At 44.4% G+C, this 20,116-nt stretch overlaps 1 protein-coding gene across 1 annotated transcript in view; it reads right to left on the reverse strand.

Annotated features, from left to right (window-relative positions):
* Window positions 1-2,760: 2,760 nt before the first annotated feature.
* Window positions 2,761-20,116, reverse strand: part of TMEM201 (transmembrane protein 201) — a 33,571-nt gene continuing 16,215 nt past the window's right edge. The window contains exons 6-11 of the mRNA XM_026073983.1: window positions 19,803-20,006; window positions 8,783-9,000; window positions 6,635-6,706; window positions 5,461-5,751; window positions 4,823-4,954; window positions 2,761-4,383 (exon numbers count right to left, since the gene is read on the reverse strand). Coding sequence (XP_025929768.1) covers window positions 4,286-4,383; window positions 4,823-4,954; window positions 5,461-5,751; window positions 6,635-6,706; window positions 8,783-9,000; window positions 19,803-20,006 — 1,015 coding nt within the window. The 3' untranslated portion in view covers window positions 2,761-4,285. The remainder of the gene's footprint in view (window positions 4,384-4,822; window positions 4,955-5,460; window positions 5,752-6,634; window positions 6,707-8,782; window positions 9,001-19,802; window positions 20,007-20,116) is intronic.

The following is a 20,116-nucleotide window of genomic DNA, read 5'->3' on the forward strand; positions in this document are numbered from 1 at the left end:
GGTACCCAAGAAATAAAAACATACTAGGGTGAAATGTAAAATTTTTCTGTTTTTATTTTTTAAAGAAAAATATCCCTCTTTGAACACAAAGCATGAACTAAAAACCTCCGAGGAACAGTTTCTCCTTCCCTGGAGCACAATTTAACTAAACTGTACAGTGTTAGAGCTCGCCAAACAAGTATACATACATGACGTACAATATTTCTTTCACAGGAAATAAGGTTTAGGACTCTCAGAATTGTCCTCCTCATCCTCTCTAGATACCCACTCCATCCAGAAGTACTCTGTCCCTCACCCCACCACAGGACACAGTGATGATCACTTCTGGAAGCAACATACATGAGAAAAAAATGCAAAATGTCATCGTATTGGCCAAATTGGCCCTTTCTAGCCTTTTTACAAATGTCTGTGCGAGAGATTAAGACCATAGTTATTTCCAGGAATGGTGCTTGGAAGAAGAAATATAGCAGCATCTAGAGGCAACACCAGCCCGTCATTCCGGCTGCTCCATTGTAAGGAACCCAGCCAGTTCAGCAGTGTTTTACAGATGTTCCCATCACCCAGGAAGAGGGAGCGGGAATAAAACATTCACAGGCCAAATTTGTTGTTTGATCAGACCGGCTAAATTCCAGTGAATCTGGCCTAGGCATGCCAGCAATGAGGTTTTTTCCACATTGCAACAGTGACCGACCAATTTCATGTCTGATCTTTCACCAAAAGTTACCATGACTTTCAGAATTCAGTAACTTGTCCTACCAATTCTCTCTATCCCATCAAATACATATGTATAAAATATTATCAACTGCCAAGCTACCCATACTGCTGGAACGGGAACCAGACTCTGGAATCCAAGTTCCTCCTAATTCAGAACAGCAAGGTCTCAGAAGATGATCTCTACAAGGTCTCAGAACATACCTAACAAGCCCATATCCAAAGAAAAAGTACTTGGGCAATTTTAAGGGAAGGTAGGGAAGGGAAAAGGTCTGGAAATGGAGCTCATTTATGTCCCACCCCATCCATAATTGTGGCTATTATTAAGTAACACTCAAATCTTTAGCAAGCAGATCATTTTGTAAAGACCTTTTCCGTTCCGTACACTCCAACAATTTTTACAGTAGGAAAATTATTATAAAAATAAAACCTCACCCCTGAACAACACTGTATGAAGACCAACATCACCAGTCACAAGGATTTTTACTGGGGGACCAGATAATCTTTTGTTTCCTCCCAACCAGCTTCATATAGAAAACAGCAGCAAGATAGACACAGTACCTAGGAGCTAGATTAAGGCCAACAATATAAAGACAAACATGGGCTCAGATCTTTCGAAATGAAGAAACCCTCCAAATGTTTTTATACATATGCACACACGCGCACACACAAACATACACACGTGTACTCTTGTGTACTAATCCAAGCAAAGGCTTCACACCCGTGAAAGCACCACTGGAGAGTGTTCTAGCACCACAACGAAAAAGTTGGTTGTCTTCCCTCTTCAGCAATAAAATCCAAAGTCTTAATATTGCTTTGGACAAGGTCACCAAATGCCCATCCAAGAACAGTTTCAGTGAGCGGATTCAGAAGTGCAGTGACAGGTTAAAGTGTTCCTGCATTGGAATATGGGCAAGAAGAGGTGTGTGGAGAGGCTGCAGCTCCCTGGTTGCTGGAAAGGAGGGGGAAATTCTGTATTGCAATCTGGTAGAGGCAGAGACCAACCTGGGCCCCAGGTAAGTGCGATGGTAAGTGAACTCAGTGCAGACTGGGAGGTGAAGTGGAAAGTTTGCATACATGAAGTCACAGTGCACATCTGTTGGCATAATAAAGACAAGCAAAACCACCCGTATTCTCTGGCAGGCTTGTCTCTGCATAGGAGGCCCCTGGGTATGCTGGAAGTCAGGACAAGGATCCATGAATGGGATGTCACACACTGTATCAGGACAACATCAAACTCAAACAGCACAGCTCTAGGGTGAGCTTGTAAGTCGGTCTGCTAGCATTTTGCCTATACACATGCTCAAGTCAGCCTGAAGGAGTCTATAAAGGGGACAAAAAATCTAACAGCAAGGTTGTGGAATAGGCTAAGCTATGAGAAACAATTCATGCAAGTTACAAAAGAATTAACCATCAACCTGCAGCACATCCAACTGTTCCTGCTGCAGGTCTCTATCTTGAATCTAGACCTTTGTACAGGAGGCGCTGACTGTGCGGCCCTTTACCAACACTCCAGAGAAGCTGAGAGAAAGACGCAGAGTCAGGAATCACATCTCCGCGGTCTCTCGTATCAGTGCGTGTGGCCGGAGGTTTGTCCTCTGAATGTAAGGGGCAGAGTAGGCAATGAGAAGGCCTCACCGACAAGTGAGGATTGGGAGCAGTGGCTGCAAGTGGCTGCTAAAGCAGTGCAGGAAGAAATGCAACAGACAAAGAAGGGGAGACTTAATTTTTCAGAGCTTGAATCCCCAGCAGTAAAGCCCCACTTATTCTGCTATATAGCATGCTGATTAGAGTATTTGGGCTGTCACTCACTTCATGTGAGCCTGTGGTAGGAACTCAATAAAAACATGCAAGAAAAAAAATGAAGTGAACAGAGGGGTGATCTTCATTGTGATGTGTGAATTTCAGGTTTACAGCAGAGAGCTATCGCCAGCAGAGAGACGCTGGGTTTCTGTGCACGTACAAGAGTGCAACACAGGGAACAGCAGCAGGGCAGCAGGGCTGAAAAGGAGGAAAAGACACAGCAAGCATAATGCCATAATTTTTCAAAGACAGGACACTGGGATGAGGGGAGAGGAAAGAGAAAAGAAGTTTGAGGTAAAGAAGCCCAAAGGAAAAGAAAACTCTTGTTAGAGTCAATCCTGCTTCAGAAAATACATAGCTAGTATCAGCTGGCTCTCTTTTCACCAGGTATCCTTGGCACATTGGTAAATCTCCTCTCTGCACTTGGGATGTAGGAATCATGACATTAAGGTAAAAAATTTATTTTCTAAGACGCACTAAATGATTTTGAGTGTTCAGCATGATACTCTCTCTAAATGGCACCTGATTTCTAAGTAACATCAAAGGCTCATCCAAAAGTGAAAGTGCCCAAATTATAAACTGCTTTTGAAAATCTAGGGCTACTTCCTTTGGGTTAGAAAAGCTATCTACTCAGAAGACAGAATTGTCCAGGAGCAGGTCTGGCATCTCTGAGAGCACCTCTGCATTTAACTAAATAGGAAACATTTTAAATGGTTACTTAGCAAATCTCAACATTAGACTGAGGAGCCAGGTTTCTGGAGAAATGTATACAATCAGACAGCTCCTCACGTTTTCCAATATAATAGATTTGTGCGATTTGCACCACAAACAAGCTATGCTACTCCCTGCTTCAGTGAAAACCCCAGCAGTTAAGAGTTGTGAGCTGAAGCCCCTGGAGTAAGGTGCAAATCACATGGGGATCCTTTCTTATTAAAACAGAATTAATGCCTCCTGGGCAAAGCAAAGCCCAGGCTTCATCTTTCTAATGCAAACCTCACAAGGATGTCTGCTTTAGGTTTGTGCATCCCTAAAGCAACAGTTCTGGTTGGAGGCATGCACAGAGAGCAGTTTCTGATAACCAGCAAGACCAGAATGGCAGCTGGTGAGGGTGGCCTTAGGGCACAGCCCAGGTGGAAGCACAAGGACATGCAAGATGCGAGAGTATCACAGAGCAGCCAAGGTCATCCATGTGCTCGGGCAAGCTTAAGGCAACCAAAGAGAAGTTCACCGATAATTAAGAGGAGAGTGTCAAAGGGAAGTGAGAAGAGGAACCATTGGCTAAGAGGCTGGGAAAGCTGTTACAATAGCCAAAGCCCAGCACCAGCAACTAAGCCATCCCTCTTCTCCAGCTCATTTGTTATAATTCTCCTCATTTTATCAGCACCGTCAGCATGAGGTTAAAATGTCAGCTAGAAGAGCTGGGGGGAGGTTCCTAAAAATGCAGCTTACACCTTTTCAGGCTCATGTCTCAGGTCAGTTCCCTTGAAAGAAAGTGCATGGGCCATTTGACTGGCCCCTTGCTTTGAACTGGAGCTCTGGGAGTTCTGCCTACCACCTCCAGGGATGATCCTGTGATACATTCTACCTGGAAGTGACAGTAGCAGCTACCTGGGTTCCTTGTTGCAACAGTAGAGCATACAGTAGTTGAAAAAAACCCAAAAAAACAGCATGCACCAGTGGCACAGCCATTAGACATGAAGTTGAATTCTTTTTTTCAGAGAGTCTTCTCAGAAGCAGGTGGGACCAGGAAGAAAGGGAGTGTTGGCACAAATCAGCGTAGGTTCCGGTAGACATAGGCTGATGTGAAGATAGCATTGAGAGTCAGACTCACGGCTAGCAGACCTCGGAGAGCAGAGTTACCCAAATGACCTTAGTGGAAGAGGAGAAGAAAAAGAAAAAAGGGATGCTAGAAATATTAAAGAACTGATGAGGTAACAGTGAACATGTGTTGCTCTCTCCCTTTGCCCAATGTTTTCACCTTGAGCAGAAATTGAAGTACTTTTCCTGTCAGGAAAGATTCCACTGCACTCCTTGTTTCTATTTTTATCTTATTCCTCTTCTCAACACCCACATCCCCACCCCTTTCCTTCTGTCTCAGTTTAGCACTCTAGCTGTCGGTATTTTTCAGAGAGCCTAAAGAACAGGAATAGACTTATTAAGATCTTATGATAGCAGAGAGAAGACCCATTTTGCTGCTACTTATTTGATTGATTTCAAGATAAATCACTACCCCAGGGCAGGGAAGATCTCCGTTGCCCTCGTAGAGATGCTCACACACACGTAAAGCACTCACATGACTTGCACCTACCTTTCCAGCCTGCCCAATCTTCCCCTTTGGTAGTTGTATCGACCACACAGGTAGATGAGTGTGATGAGTGATCCTCCTTTTTGATAGAATTATCACTGCAAATACTCCCTCCTTCCATGGCAGATCTCATATCTGCAAGGAGAAAAGACATGAAAATTCATAAGGCACAAGTGGAAGCCAAATGCAGCAGAAGTTACCAGCTTAAAGCTAGACATGAGTGATAAACAGTTGCCTGGTAAAATCATGCAAGGATTGAGGATGGAACCTGGAAACAAAAGGCAAATTTCACTGCTCTGCAGCAGAAGATGCCTTCATGTTTCTCTCTTACATATTGTCCATATCTGCATCACCACCTCAGTGGTTAGAGGAGTTATTCAAACAAGGGTGAGGGCAGTGGCAGTAATATCCCTGCAGCACCACTCAGTGAGAAAAGGACATCATCTGCTTTGGCAGAACAGAGGCTCTCCAGGCCACTGGAATCCTAAGGGAGATTTGGTGGCTGAGCAGTCATCACCACACCTCTTTTTTTCCTGAGGGTTTCCCATCTATTGCTTGGCCTAGATGACACATAGCTTTGCTTGCAAGTCAACTCCTTCCTGGAAGTGTATTTCCAGGAGTGCAGCAGGCTGAAAGCATACCATGCATTCCTCGCTCGCTGAGGTTCTTCTTCGGAAAGGAGGACAGCTCAGTGCCAAAGATGTTGCTATCCGAGTGTGTGTGCTCCTCAGAGCTGGTTGGGGTGAGCAGGGCCTCATTCTGGGATGGGAAAAGCAGCAGCTTCTGTCCTTTCAGGTTCAGGCGGGCAGGGCTGATGAGTGGTCGGCGGTACCGCAAGGAACCTGAGCTGGAAGTGACAGAGCCAGCCACGGATGGTGCCGGAGAGGGGATGCGGGAGGGAGCACAGCTGCCTGACAGCAGGGAGAAGTGCTCTGAAATAGAAATATCCCCAGAAAGAAAAAAAAGAGATTATCATTCAATCCAAGAGGCATAGTTTTCTTTAAGAATTCTACAAGAAGCGGGAACAGGCACTACAAATGTCCAACATATCTTGTACTAAAATTCTTTATTCATTCTGGTTCCACACTGCAATACAAAGAAATTCTGCACACACTTTGCTACATTCATGGATGACTTAGACTAGAGATGAGTTTATCAAGAACTGGGTGAGCTTTCTCTCTGCTCAGTGCATCCATTCAGGAGAGCCTGCATTACACGTACTGTTTGCACTTAAATTAACAGCTCTGGCACGTCCTTTAAAGGATGTTTGTTGGGAAGTTATATCAGGAAAGTAAGGAGAGTTGCATGATGGCATTAGCCCAGGCTGTGGCTGCTTTTCCAGCAGTTAACACTTCAGCAGCACAAACAGCCAAATGATCCATTTGGGGTCAGGAGTTCAACAGACAGGTCCCTGGAGGACATGGGAGCAAAAGGGCAGAGCAGACAGAGCAGGTGAATTAGCGGTTCCCTGGGCTGGGGAAGGAGAACAAAACAAAAGAGCTGCACTAGGAACAGTTCAAAGTCTCCTAACAAAGCAATCTCAACTCTTTTGTAGAGCAGGGAAGTGATTCTTGCTTTGCCTCATTGATTTCACTGTGAGCTCTCCCAGGGAAAGGGATATCCACCACATACAGCACTTTATTTTAATGCAATCCCACTCTTAGTTTGAACTATCCCTGCAGTATTTCTAACAGCAAAAATGACATTTCATTGGGATGCAGGCAGGAAGGAAAGAATTAAACTTTGATCATATGTTCCAACCCATACACTGCAAATTCTGCAAAAACACTTGGTCTGGACACCCTGGCGCATTACCTGATGTAGGGGATTCCTTGGACTGAGATGACTGTGAGGCCGGGCGGCTTCCACTGAACAAGTAGCCAGAATCTAAAAAGCAAACATGAAGCAGTTTGAACCCAGCTGGCTCAGCTACTGAGTGTTCGTCTTTCCGAAAGGTAGCTGCATCATCTTGTCCTCAGTCTCAGAAGGGGAGGAGTGGTAAATGCAGGCAGGAAAAGTGTCCATTTTCCTAAGCCAGCTTTATGCCAAAGAGTCAGAATAATCCACTCTTCCCAGCTGCATGGAAACAGATCTGGCAAGCAAGCTCCAAAAATAAAATAAGCCATCCTCCCCCATAATATCTGGAAAGAAAAGAGTCTACATCTTCTTAGTGTGCCCTTTCCTTCCCTGACCTACACCCTGAGACCAGAAGGCTCTGCAGGTCCAGAACTCCACTGCTTCTCTGATCTGCTTATAAACTTATAGCCTTATAAACTTGGGACATCTGACACAGCTCGCCAAGACCTTTATCCTGCTCTGAGTTACTCTTTGCCTTCAAGGGATGGTGAAAGCTGCTGTCCTAGCAAAGATTTCAGAAAAAAGTATGAAAAGGCAGCAGGAAGAAGAGAATTAAGCTTGCAGGAAGTCCTACATGTCTAATGACACCCAGAAGGCACTCTGTCCACCAGTACAGAAGTAGTCCTGTTCACTGGACTCCATTCTGGGAGTCTCCAGCTTCAAGATCCTACCTCTGCTCAAGAAACCCTTTCCTCTGATTTCAAAAGGCTAAATAGTAGCCAGTCTGTCTGGCCTTGCACCTTGCCACAAGAAAGCACAGACTTTACAGGAGTGGTTTAGCATGCAGGGGGAATCCCAGCCATCTGGCACATTTGCACCTGCCCTTCCACTGGCAGTTAAGTAATTGGAAAGTAAAGGCTGTGACAGACGTTGCCATTCTGCTGAAAGGTTTGCACGGCTGCTCTTTCTTTTTCTCTTAGCAGATTTGGCAAAACTACTGGCAGCGTGATCTAGAGAAATGTTGAATGAACTAAAAAACCCAGCAAGACTGCTCTCTTTGCTGCAATGTTATCCTAGGAGTTGCCAGCATTTTGGCCTCTGATCTTATGGTAATCAGTGTTACAGAAAAGCACAGCTTTTCTTGGGTGAAGAACAGCATTTGAATGCTATTTCCCATCTGTTGGTTTCAACCACAGTCAAAACTGAGGGCTTAATGATTTACTGGGAGAAAGTCTTTCACTAGGCCTATTAATCTGCCCTAGAGTGCACAGCCCTTACAAACAAGAGGAAATGAGGTCTGTAAAGCAGCCTCTATAGCTGTGCTAACGCATGTCAAACCCAGACTTAGGGAAGAGCCTGCCTTCCACTCCGCTCCCTTCATCTGTAGCAAGAATACTTACTCTGTGACTCAGGCCTTGCAAGCAGAATGGCTCAGGTATAGAGTATATCGTTGGACAAGCAACTAAAGCCAGCTTGATCGCACTTGCCAGATCAGTTACACTAATGCTCCCAATGACTTCCAAAAGCTGCTCCTCTCCAGCCCCACGTCTAACTGCTCCTTCTGTCTCTCTCCCACGCATAGCTTTGCAGCTTGCGCAGTACTGCCACGGATGCCTGGAGAAGCCTTTGGACTTCAGTAAATCCACTGGCCACTGTGGATTTCAGTAAACCCACAGGAGGTAAGCACACGAGATTTGGGCTTCACCAAGATGGCAAAGACGCACTGTCTAATTTCTTAATGCTAAAAAAAAAAACGACCAATGCTGGACGCTCCCCTGCAACACAGGAGCTTCAGACATTGCTCATTTTAACCAATTTAGACACGGTTCCTAGCTAAGCTGCTGCAGAAGCATTAGGAATTCGTTTACAAGTGATTAAAAACAACCGAGATACATAATCAGTAGTAACACAGCATCAGGCTTAACAGCTCCCTTAGGAACTAGGTTAACCTTGTTCTTGCTACAGTCTATATAAGGACAACCCATGACAGAAAGGAACGTGTGCCCAGTTAGCACTGCTGCTAGGCTCGTTCCAGCCCCTAGTACCCGTCAGCAACCCCTGCCTAGGACTGTAACACATGGACGCCTCGCAGCCCACTTCCTTCTGAAGCATTGCACCACTGCACTGTCATTTCCATTGGGTCTAGAAGTTCCACGCACACCTTACCTGCTCTGGCCAAGGAGGGGATAGTACCCAGTGAGAGTGCCCTGTTCAGACGCCCAGGAAGAGAGGAAGAAGAAGTCCTGCGCGGGGATCTGAAGAGCTGCTGGTTCGTCAGGTGGAGAATACTAGGTGGTGTTGGGATAAAGACAGATGCAGCAGAAGAAGGGAAGCCAGTCCCAGTGCCATTGGGAAACAGAGTAACCGAATCCCCAGAAAGGTATCTGCAAATGACAGGCATGACAGACGTTAAGCAATAAGTACATTCCGATAACACCCTCTCTCAGTTCTAACTAAGGGATTCGGGATAAAACAACCACAATACAACAGAAAAGAATTTGCATTTCTTTTGAACCAGAACTACAATGGTGGTTGAACTTCTTATATATGAAGGCTTGTTTCATTATCAGGTTTGTAGTAATTTTTCAGCACAGGAGTGCAAGATGCAGGATTGCGTAGAGTTTATGGGATCGTTCCTATGCCTGTGAAACTGGGAGAGCAAAGAACTGCTCAGCCTTACTTAAATGATTCTGCACCAACCTGTCCTGCAATGCAGGATATAAAAATCCGTGGGACAGTTTAATAGTTCAGGTGCAAATAAGCACAGTTCCTTGGTTTTCTCGCTGCCTGAGAACATTACCCAGAGACCACCGGAATGTTTTACAAAGTCCAAATACACACAGGACCAACAGTGGGGTACATTTTAGGTTTGTTATGTGCACACGCAAACATGCTTGGAAATGTCGTGACTATGGGAAGGTTATCTACTAGTCTTTTTGTCTTTAGAAACCAGAATCATCATCCTAACTTGACGCCAGTATACAGAAAAGTATTTTTATGGGTACCTGGATAAAAACTTAGGCAAGAGACCTCTGTTTTTAAACTGACATTCAAGCTTCTTTACTGCATTTGCCCTTACAATGCTTCTGTGAGGTAAGCAAGTCTCACTATCCTCATTTTATAGATGAGAAACAGGAGCAAAAAGAAGCTAAGTGATTTGCCAAGGGTCACACCTGGGTTTCCCAATACTAAGCTGAAGCCTAAACCATTAAATTTTCCTTTCTCTGCATATTGTAGTTAGCCACAAATACGTGTTAGCACAATCATTCAGAGGGAACTGTGCTCCTCTAGCATAAGCCCCAGGCAGTATTTTGCTTTACAGCATAAAAGACAGTATTATAGTGTCTGGAAAAATTTTAAATCGTCAATAATACACGGCAACTGTATTTCTAGGTCTCTGAATCGTTTCCAAAGGGTTCCCTCCAAGTGAAATAAGGGAGATGCAGAATAGTGTTTCCAATTCAAGAACACAAGATGAAAGATAACAGACAAAACATACTGAGGATATCTGTACCAGCTGGCTTGATTTTTTAAGTATCACAGACATATAAGCAGACTTCTATTCCACTGGCGAAATAACTGTACGAGGGCTTTGTATTTTAAACATTCGATTACTATAAGCAAATAAACTATGCAATTAATTTCCATATTATCACCTACCTTTGCAGTGGTTCACAGTTTAAAATTAACCTAAACTGAAGAATCTACCAAAAAGTTACTCCCATTTCTACCTTCGTTTATTCCTCCTTGCAATCATGTGCTGATCTTAATCTTGGGGTGCATTTGTGCGTGCAGTTTAATTGATTACATTGCATCAGAAATAAGGAATCTGCTGTGGAGTCTCCCTTGCGTTCCCACATTACCATCAAAATGAGTGCTCTGAGAAGGTTACAATGCTGTGAGCATGGAAATTTTGTACTATTTTTAATATAATTGAATGAAACGCATGAAAAAGTCTAAAACTTGAATGAGATGCAAGATATTTCAGTGATCTCCTCCAAGATATTTGTTTAGTTAGAAACATGCAATCCTTTTGTCAAGTAAGTCATGAGGCGGCACTAACCTCTTAGGAGGAACCGTACAAAGTATACATTTCTTTTTACTTTTTTTTTTAAACAGGGATATCAGACTTTGTAGCATATAATCAAGCTGCAACATTTGGAGGTTAAATATTAATCTCACTTCTAATAAAAAAGAAAGATAAGAGCAGCAACATGGCTTTTCTTCTGTCAGAAAAAAAACAGTAGCAAATCAGAGTGGAGGAATACGCTTATCTCAGTCTTGTGCTGTGCTCTGTGATTTATGCATGTGTCATTCTCTCTTGGAGATTAAAGAGGTGATGCAGCAATATTATGCAGCGCTAGTATGTCCAGAAGAAGCAATCTAGGTTTAAGATCATAATTTAAAATATCTTATAAAACTACTTATCTGCTAGTATGAGGCAGACATCAACAATCCCGACCAGCTTAACCAGGCTGAACAACATCTGAGCCAACCAGCTTCCTGGTGCTTGCAAGCAGGACATGCCTTTAACAGCAGCAAGGAACTCGTCAGTCTTGCAGCAGAAAGTGCCCAACCTCTTCAGGTTCCAGAGGACCTGGGAAGGGTGTCATGCTTTGCGAACGGGGAGTCCTTCAGTGCATGTACATACACACATTTGCCCAACCACACACACACACGTAAATAGCAGATGTACGTGTCCATCTCAGCTCCATAAGAGAAAATGAATTGGAAAGGAAATTAAAAGGGTGGCTCAGGACTATACTACTCATCTCAGAGCGATACCTAGCACTCACTGTGCCATATCTGTGAAGGGCCAAACCAGAGCATCAAAACAGAGAGCCTGTGAACAACATGGCTTCCCCCCCCCCCCCAACTTTGCACCCTTTGGATGCTTTGGGCTAAAGGATCCAGTTTCACACAGCTCCTTGCTGCACTGGAAAACAGCACATCTGGCTTACTGACTTTTGGCAGTTTTTCGCTTCAAAAATTAGAAGATGTTACCATCATTTATCACTTGTAATCACAATCACTTTCCTGGGATTTTTTAAAACTTTTTTTGGATTGGACTTCCATAGGCTCTGCTGCTCAACAATCCCACTGCCTCTCAATCTCACCAAGTTAAAGAGCTGGATCCTCTGGGCAGCAGACGAATCATTCGCTTTACACCATTCAGAACAGGAATTTTTCTGGTTAGCAAAGAGCTGGAGAATTTTAAGCACAGCTTTTTAATGCCTTAGGATTGAGGCCTGACCAAAGAATGGCTTAAATACTGATCCACTCTGAATAAAGCAAATTCCTGCAACATGTGCAAAATCCTGTTCCTTTTCCATGCACTCTTATCTGTGATGTTTGCCACTGCCATGTCAAGAGATCTAGATGCTGCTAAAGCTAAAGCAGGGGCCCTGTTGTGGGAACGTGTTTCATGCCTGAGACTGTGAGCTGAACCAAAGCTTCTTTCAGAAGCAGATGCAAAAGGGTGAGATGATCAAGAGGGGCATAAGGCAGGAAGCAGCCACATCACAGCCCTGGAACCGAGCAGGACAGCTGTGTCTTTGCTCTTAGATTACTGCGATGCTCCAAGCCGTTTGTGCATGTGGGTAGCTGGACACAGAGATTAAAGGAGGTCTGGCAACAGTGAAAAAAGTAACCAAAAAGGAAGAAGAAAAGAAAAAGGCTCTGGAGTCAGACAGCTTGTGGAAATAGGGCCCGGAAGCCATTTATTTCAGAACTTGGTATTGTGAACATCAAAAATTGGGCATCTTGATTAGTGTTTACAATGATCACAGCGTTACTGGACAGTTGGGCACAATTCTGCTACACAGATATTTAAAAATAAATAAATAGAAGGTTAAAGAAAAGTATCACATGGTATGGGACAGTACACCGCCCTGAAGAAACACCTCCTGCCAGCAGAGCCTCTTCTGTTCCAATACCTCCCTCTTATCCAAAGCCAGGATGGTAAGTGTGTGCCTTTTTAATTCACATTTTAACCACAGAGATGATGCATCACCCCTGGGATAGAGAGAGAGATGTGGGAGAACGTGGCTCAGGTCAGCCTAGTGGGCTGTAAAAGGACCCACTCTTGAGATCAGATAACTCAGTACATGGAATAAGAAGGTAACATGCAATCACAGTCAGGCAGCTTGCTGTATGTGCCCAGGCTTGAGGGTCTGGGAGCAGCAAAGGAACTTCTCAGTCATGGAGTAAAATGTTTCCTCTGAACTTAAGGTCCCATCGCAATTTATCAGTGAGCTGCATGGGTTGTAGTACTGCTGCGCAGATTGCAGAAGCAGCTCACTGCAGCCAGCAATAAGCATGGAAATAAAGTGAGCAAGTTCCTCTGAGCCGACAAGTAGTCACTTGGCCTGATATAAAGTTTCTAAACTCCATCTACTTTGCTGTGTCACGTACAGTGCCTGGGGCCAGCCATCAGTCAATGCCATAACCTGTGCTTCTGGTCAAGGGTGAAGGAATCGGGAGTAAAGAAGAATATGGCAAAAAACTGGCACAGGGATGGAAGGAGTAGTGTAATAAACACACATGGGTCTCAGACATACTAAGATTTTGATATGTCTTACAGATCTAGAAAGTTTAGTTGCCCAGATCTAGAATTCTTTTCTCCTACAAGTCACCCTGTTTTGGGTGAAAAAGGAGGGGTTAGGCAAAAAACTGGCACAGGGATGGAAGGAGCAGTGTAATAAACACACATGGGTTGCAGACATACTAAGATTTTGATACGTCTTACAGATCTAGAAAGTTTAGTTGCCCAGATCTAGAATTCTTTTCTCCTACAAGTCACCCTGTTTTGGGTGAAAAAGGAGGGGCGAAATATAGCTGAAAAGGCTCCAGCTGCCAGGTCCTGCCCTTATACCTTCTGGAGTACAGGTGGATGTTTGGCATCAATTTTGGCTTCCCACTTGGCTGGTGGCACAAAGATATGCGAGTGTGCACAACCCATGTCTACAACACGCAGACTAGCTGGCATGATGGAACTGTTCAGAGGACCTCTCTCCTGTCTGTGTGCTTGATACCTTTGGTCCCAAATGGCGCTTTACAGGGAATAACTCAAGGTATGCTTCAGGACCGAGTACTGCCCCTTTCATAAGAGAGAATCTGCTGTTGCCCACAGAGGCCTCAGGTGTACTTGCAGGTGATGATACACCTGGGATGAACTTGCAGGTTATGTACAAGAGCACAGAAGTCCAACGGCAGCTCTTTAAAAACTGAACAAAGCCATGTACCTCACTTGCCCGCTTTTGTGAGCAGAGTCAATCTAGAGCAATGAAACCAGCTATTAATTATATTAATTTATATAATAAGAGCATAAATAATTCCTCTACAATACATCCATATGTATCTACTACAGTATCTAAGCATGATTATTAGCTTCACACAAGATTCGAGCTTACTTGAAAAATAGCATTAATAATAATATAAAAGCTAAAATAAAACATCACTACACCATTGTTATATTCCCCCCGTCCTCATCCTTTGACATACCCAAGCTCAGTTCACGAGGGCATGCAAAGCACAGACATAGCAAAGTGGGGGTCAATAGGAAGAAAAGGATGGGATATAAATACAGTGTATTCAAAAATGCAAAGGGCCACAAAAGGGTTGGTCTGCATGCGGAGATGTCAGTGAGGGTTTCAGGGAGACCAGGGGTAGCAGCAGCAGAGATGCTTACTCAGTTGCTGGCCCTGGGTGCTTTCTCATCCCTAGAAGGGTCTGCAGAGTCAGAAATGTAAGAGTGCAGTCCGAGTATCTTCTCATTCCCAGCCACCTCACCAGTGGCAAATAAAGGACAAAAGCACTGGCCTGGCAGACGCACAGGCACCGTTGTCTCAGTTTGCAGCTGCATCAGTTCCACTGAGGCAGAGCAACATAGTGTTGTCAAGAAGTTAGCTTGTCCAGGGAAAGGCACTTAATGGACCCACCTAGGCCCCTTTAGGCCACGTCTAACTGCTGGGCAGGCTACCAGTGTGGCCCTGAGCGGGCAGACCAGCCACGGCCGCAAAGATCTGAGCCAGCCACGTTGGGCTGGAGCAGATTTGATTTCAAATGACACAAACCCACTAACAATCCCTCAGCACCTCAGCTCGCTCAGAGCATCATGCTTATACAGAGGGATTCTTCCCTGCCTCATTCTGTAGGCCTGTTCCCTGGTCCAGACACCAGCACGAGGCCAGTGCAAAAAAGGAGCACCCGAAATAGGAAGCTTTTAGGCCAAAATTCTCCAAAACTGCTGAATTAAGGTGTTTGTATGCTCTGGCCTGCATGGTCTGGAGACTCCTCAGGTGACAAAGCTGCACTTGGTGACCACAGGTTACTACACATTCCTCTGTGGTCTGAAATAGAGTCCAGCTAAGTGAAAATGAGAAGCTCAAAGCACCGATCGAGTGGTTCTGGCCAGTTTTGTGGCAGCAGTTTTAGTAAGTTACCAGCCCTTTGTCAGCTGTTATCCTCAGCAGAAAGAAATATATACCCATGCGTCACAAAAGTGAGCATCTCGGCTTCATGAGGATAGTGGCACTGGGCTCGTTCCAGAACAACTGAGCTGCAAGGGTACGTTTTCTTCTGCTGAACCTACTGCAGAGGCAGCGACAGGCGCAGAGAGATAGCATATGTAACTGTTGGGCTATTTTCTAAGTGAACTTCAAGTAAAAAATGTCAAGTTGGCAAAGCACCTTACTTACAGAAGCTACACAGCACAGCCCGTTTAGAATAGTCTAGTCAGCATTGAAATCGTGTATTGCAGGAACAGCCTCAGTAAAGGGAGGGGTGGTTTATTTAACCAGAGAACTTTTTTTCAGAAACAGTCAACAGTAAAATCCTGATAACTGATAATCAACCTCCTTCAGGCCAAATTCCGTAAGGAGTGGTTCTGGAGACACAACTGGTACAGATTTGGTGCTAGCAGTTTATAAATCAGAATGCTTCTGGAGGAACCACCCCTTTCTTCCTTACTTTCCTCCCTTCCAAAAGGCCTATCATCCTCTACCATCAGCCCTAGCAAAGCATGTGAGAAAGGCAGACAGAGAGGAGACTGTCAGCGTCAGAGTCACTAAAACCCCAAATTCAATTGCTACAAGTTTGTTTTTGAGGCTCTGAATTTTTCCTGTTGTTTGTTTTTGGAAGTGGCAGCACAGACATGCTGAGGCACCAAGGAGTGGAAGAACGAGTTGACACCTGAGCAAAGACAACAGCTTCTTTGGCATTAGAAGTCAGCCACACGCCAATATCTGTTTTGTTATCTTGTTTTCCCTTTGAAGTTTTTACAATTAAGCAGTTGAAAAGGTCCTCAAATATAAGATCCTCAACCAAGCACCATGGCTTCAATAATACAGCTTGGCCATAACACAGGTAGCTTTCTAAAATTTTGATATGTAACATTATTGTGACTTGTAAATATACTTCATTTGTATTAATTTGCATAATGCAAAAGACAAATGGATTTCTTGCTTGCATGTAGACTGTAACATCTCTCCCAGATGAAGAGATTTTAAACTCTAAGTATAGATTTGCACTTGCTGTGCAAACAGAATTAAAATATTTCTGAGCAGTACTATTTAGTTCACAGCATAAACCCACCCCTGCAGGAAGGATTACCAACTGCCTGCTTCTGGTATCTAGGGGGCATCCTCCCCATCCGTCACAGCAGCGCATAGGAAAAAAACAGAACAGGAGAAGAGATCAGGCATAGGAGAACGATCTGACGCTTCACAGCAAAACAGCATGTAAGGCGCTAGACCAGAGGGCTCAAAGATGGGTCATGCCTAAATTTAAAGAAACAGAAGACGGGAGGAAAACAGCTGCTCAGAACAGGCATGTGGCCACATGAAATGGGACCAGGAGAAACCTGATACAGCCTTGACTTCCAGCTCCTGAAAGCAAAATGTCTGAAGAGCTTGGCAGGCACCTTTGACTGAGCTGCCACCGAGAGTTTCCTTGCCACTAGGCAGGAACAATTGGACATTTATTTTTTTTTTAATTCTTGTTAGAAAAAGAAAGCACATTGCCATTAGAAATCAGGCATGTTATTAATTTAAAAACACGTATCATGGCATGAGGTTACCATGACCATCCCCAAACACTTTAACAACTTGTCAGTGGCTCACAGCCCTCCTTCTTGTAGTGGCCTCAATATACCTTTCTAAACACGAGGTTCGCCTCATCATTCAAACATACTCAAGAGCAGAGCAGCAATAGGGAACAGCTCATCTCTGCAAGGCCAGCTAGTTGCAAGTTCACACGCTAAAAGGCACTTATCAATCCAAGTAACAGCAGAAGACAATCACAGCTAAACAGAAACGTGAGTCTTTTCCTACAATTAACATTATGGGGAAAACTGGAAAGCATTCAAGCAGGAACAAAGGAGGAAAATAAAAGGCAAAATGTTTGTATTTCACTTAATGGACATAATGGCTCACGATCAGTTGGGCCTTTTGTACATGTGTTTAGAGAATGGCAGAGCTGGCAGTGGATTTTGTTCCTGCGTCCATTTCATTAGGTGGTTTTGTCTAAGCCACTTTTAAAAGCAGATGGGCTGAGGCAAAAATGGGCAGCTGCAGTGGGGAGCTCTCTGGAGAATGAAAACATGCTAAGCAATCACTGCACTGCAGGAAGGCTGAACAGGCAGCAGTAACTACCCATTTACTCACAAACTGCTTTTTTTAATGCCACTTCTCATCTTTTCACCAGCCTACTACTGTCCTGAGCATTGCCCCCGGACCCCCTGCTCCAGCAGGCTGACAGGACGGAGGAATCTGTTCTCAGGTACAGGAAGCAGACATGGGATTTTTAAGGTGCATTTCCTACTATATCTCCTAGGGAAGAAAAAGAGAGAGGAGCCAGACTGACTGTATAAGTCTTTAGCCCAGGGCTGAGGATCCTGCGCACTTCTGCCTTTTTTCTGTCTAGATGAACTCACATGGCTCCCTGTAGTATTTGCTTTAAAAAAATTTCCAATTCAAAAAACTTCCATCGTCTAGTGCAAAATAGGACACAGTGGTTATTATTTAGCACTTTGAAAGTCCAAGAATGAAACAGGAAGCAAACTTGGACTGTGAGCTGGAAGACAAACCTTTTGGGTCAGGGCTGGTAAGTAATAGGGACACAGAAGGGAGGAACCAGACTTTGCAAATGTTGGCTCTCTTCTGCGGAAAGAAGGCAAACAGTTTTCAGAGCAGCATCGTTCATGAGCACCAGGATTGAGAAAGGTGTTCCGTTCGCTTGGAGGTGGCTACGGTTGTTATCTGAAGGCACCAGTAAAAAACGTTCCAAGGAAGAGTACATAAGGGAAGCAGATTCTTGGGTCTGCCTCCCCATGCCAGGTGCTAAATTACAGGCAGACAGCTCTTCAGCCAGGAGCTGTACCTTCCCCATGACGCGCTCAGCTTACTTGGCTTATTGTCAACGGATCTCCACAGAGCTTTTGTTAGTGCTACATTTCTGCTTTCACAGTGAATACTGGTTTGAAGAAGAACAACAATGAAAAGCTATGAAATATCTTCTGTTTCCTTAAGAAAAGTTCCTGTCATTTCACCAGCACCTGCAGCATCCAGTAGTGTTTGAATCTTTCAATGGGAGACACAGATATTTCCTAGTAAGAGCTTGATTCTGATTATTTTAGAATTTATATACAGGAAGATCAGGACACCAGACTATTAGAATGGCAGGTCCCATGGAGCTATTCTGAATAGAAGAAAATGGCAAAAGATGGTTTTTAACTATGTTGTTTCCTCTTGAAAGCCCATTTCTAGGCAAAAGGCCTAAATCCAGGTAAGAAACTCAGTGGAGTGACTTACAAAAACCAGTGCGGAAGAGCCAGACTGCTTATCCCAAGAGGCTCCCACAAGTTAATCCTACACAAACCTAAGCAGTTGACAGCTCCTTCCTTCCCACACACTAACACCCAGTCATCTAAGCTTTCCGTGGAGGACTGCTATGCACTCTAAGTCACAATTTCCAGACCCCCTTCTTCAGCAGGGGTAGCACCAGTGCCAGAACTTCCAAAAGGAACCCCCCACGTAACAAAGAGAATCCAGCTCTGCTGCTGTGTGTACCCACTGCAGAAGCTCCCCCCCTTCCTCCGGCATGTCCTCCTGACTTGTGCTCTCAATGTTAAGCAAAGCATTGACTGGAAAAATTGTGATGTACAACAAAAGCTGATCATACAACATAGCATGTGGCCGTCAGTCCCGTAATTCTTCTCTAAGGCTGCAGGAGTGGAGGAACATATGGACTTTTTTCCAGTTGTACTTTTACACAGATGCTCCTCTTAAAGTAAAAAAAAAAAAAAAAAAAAAAAATCCCCCCCCTCAAAACAGCATAGAAAGCAACAGCCACTGGCAGATTTGAAGATTTATACTAAAACAGCTGAATATTTTCAGGTGTCTAATCAAGACACACTGAGCTACATAACCTTTAAAAGCACCCTTTTACATAAATTATTGAAGTTCCAGTCAAAAGCACTTAAGAGGCTCCATTTAAGACAGGAGTCACAGCAGAATGACAGAGCGAAAGAACATGCAGTTAAGTGATGCTCCTCAGTGGAAGGCAAAAAGAAGCAGGTTATGGACTACATGTCTCCCCTTCTTATATGCCCTTATGCCATGTGTTGTTACTATGGTAAACATTAGGAGAACTAGGAATCCAGAGGCAAGTCCCCATCAGGATAAAATTAAAATGACCAGCACCATTAGAAAACTGAACGTGGCCCAGGCCCCACAGAGAATCAAGGCAGAGGATTCGTCTGGGACTGGCTAGGGATGGACAGGCAGTGAGAAGAACCAGACGGACAGGAGAAGCCAGAATCTCTTTGGCTGGAGGAGCAGAATGGGGAGGAAGCTGCATTTACGGAGCAGTCTGTGAAGCAGTTGCTGGAAGAACTGGCTTTAGGGATTGGCTACTTGCACTGCTGACAGAGGATTCAGGAAGAAGGGAGAACAGAGGCAGCAGGAGCAGCTTCCGTGGCTAACACCAGCAGTGGGAATGCTCCAAGCAGCTAGTACAGTGGGAAGCAAGGAGAAAAAAAAAAAAAGAAAAGAAAAGATCTTCACTGCTCATCTAATAAAAAAAAAAAAAAGAAGGGAAAATAAAAAGAGGAGAGAGAAGCACCAGTCGCACAGAGTTCACAAGGCTTTTTTCCTCCTTCCCCCAGCGTCACTGCTCTGGCTCTGACCTTCGGGGCCGGTATCTCCGATGGCCCGTTGATTTCCGCGTTGCCACTGCTGCGGTGAAGCCCACCAAGCAGCACAGGGACGTGGTGCCAAATTTGGCTGTATCCAGCCAGCTGGGTGTGTCTGTCTTCAGATACTTCTCAGCTAAATGCAGACCCATCACTATGAACCACAAGACTGAAGCAAATGCATCAATTCTTCGGAGCCTGCAATGACAAAAAAAACCAACAAGACACAAGGTAAGAATTTAAATAATAACAAAGCTTTTGGTGGTCCTGGGGGAGGAGAGGGAAGGGAAAAGGAGGGCAAGGCAGTT

The sequence above is a fragment of the Apteryx rowi genome, unplaced genomic scaffold (assembly GCF_003343035.1).
Source record: "Apteryx rowi isolate R43461 unplaced genomic scaffold, aptRow1 scaffold_38, whole genome shotgun sequence".
Taxonomy (NCBI): Eukaryota; Metazoa; Chordata; class Aves; order Apterygiformes; family Apterygidae; genus Apteryx; species Apteryx rowi.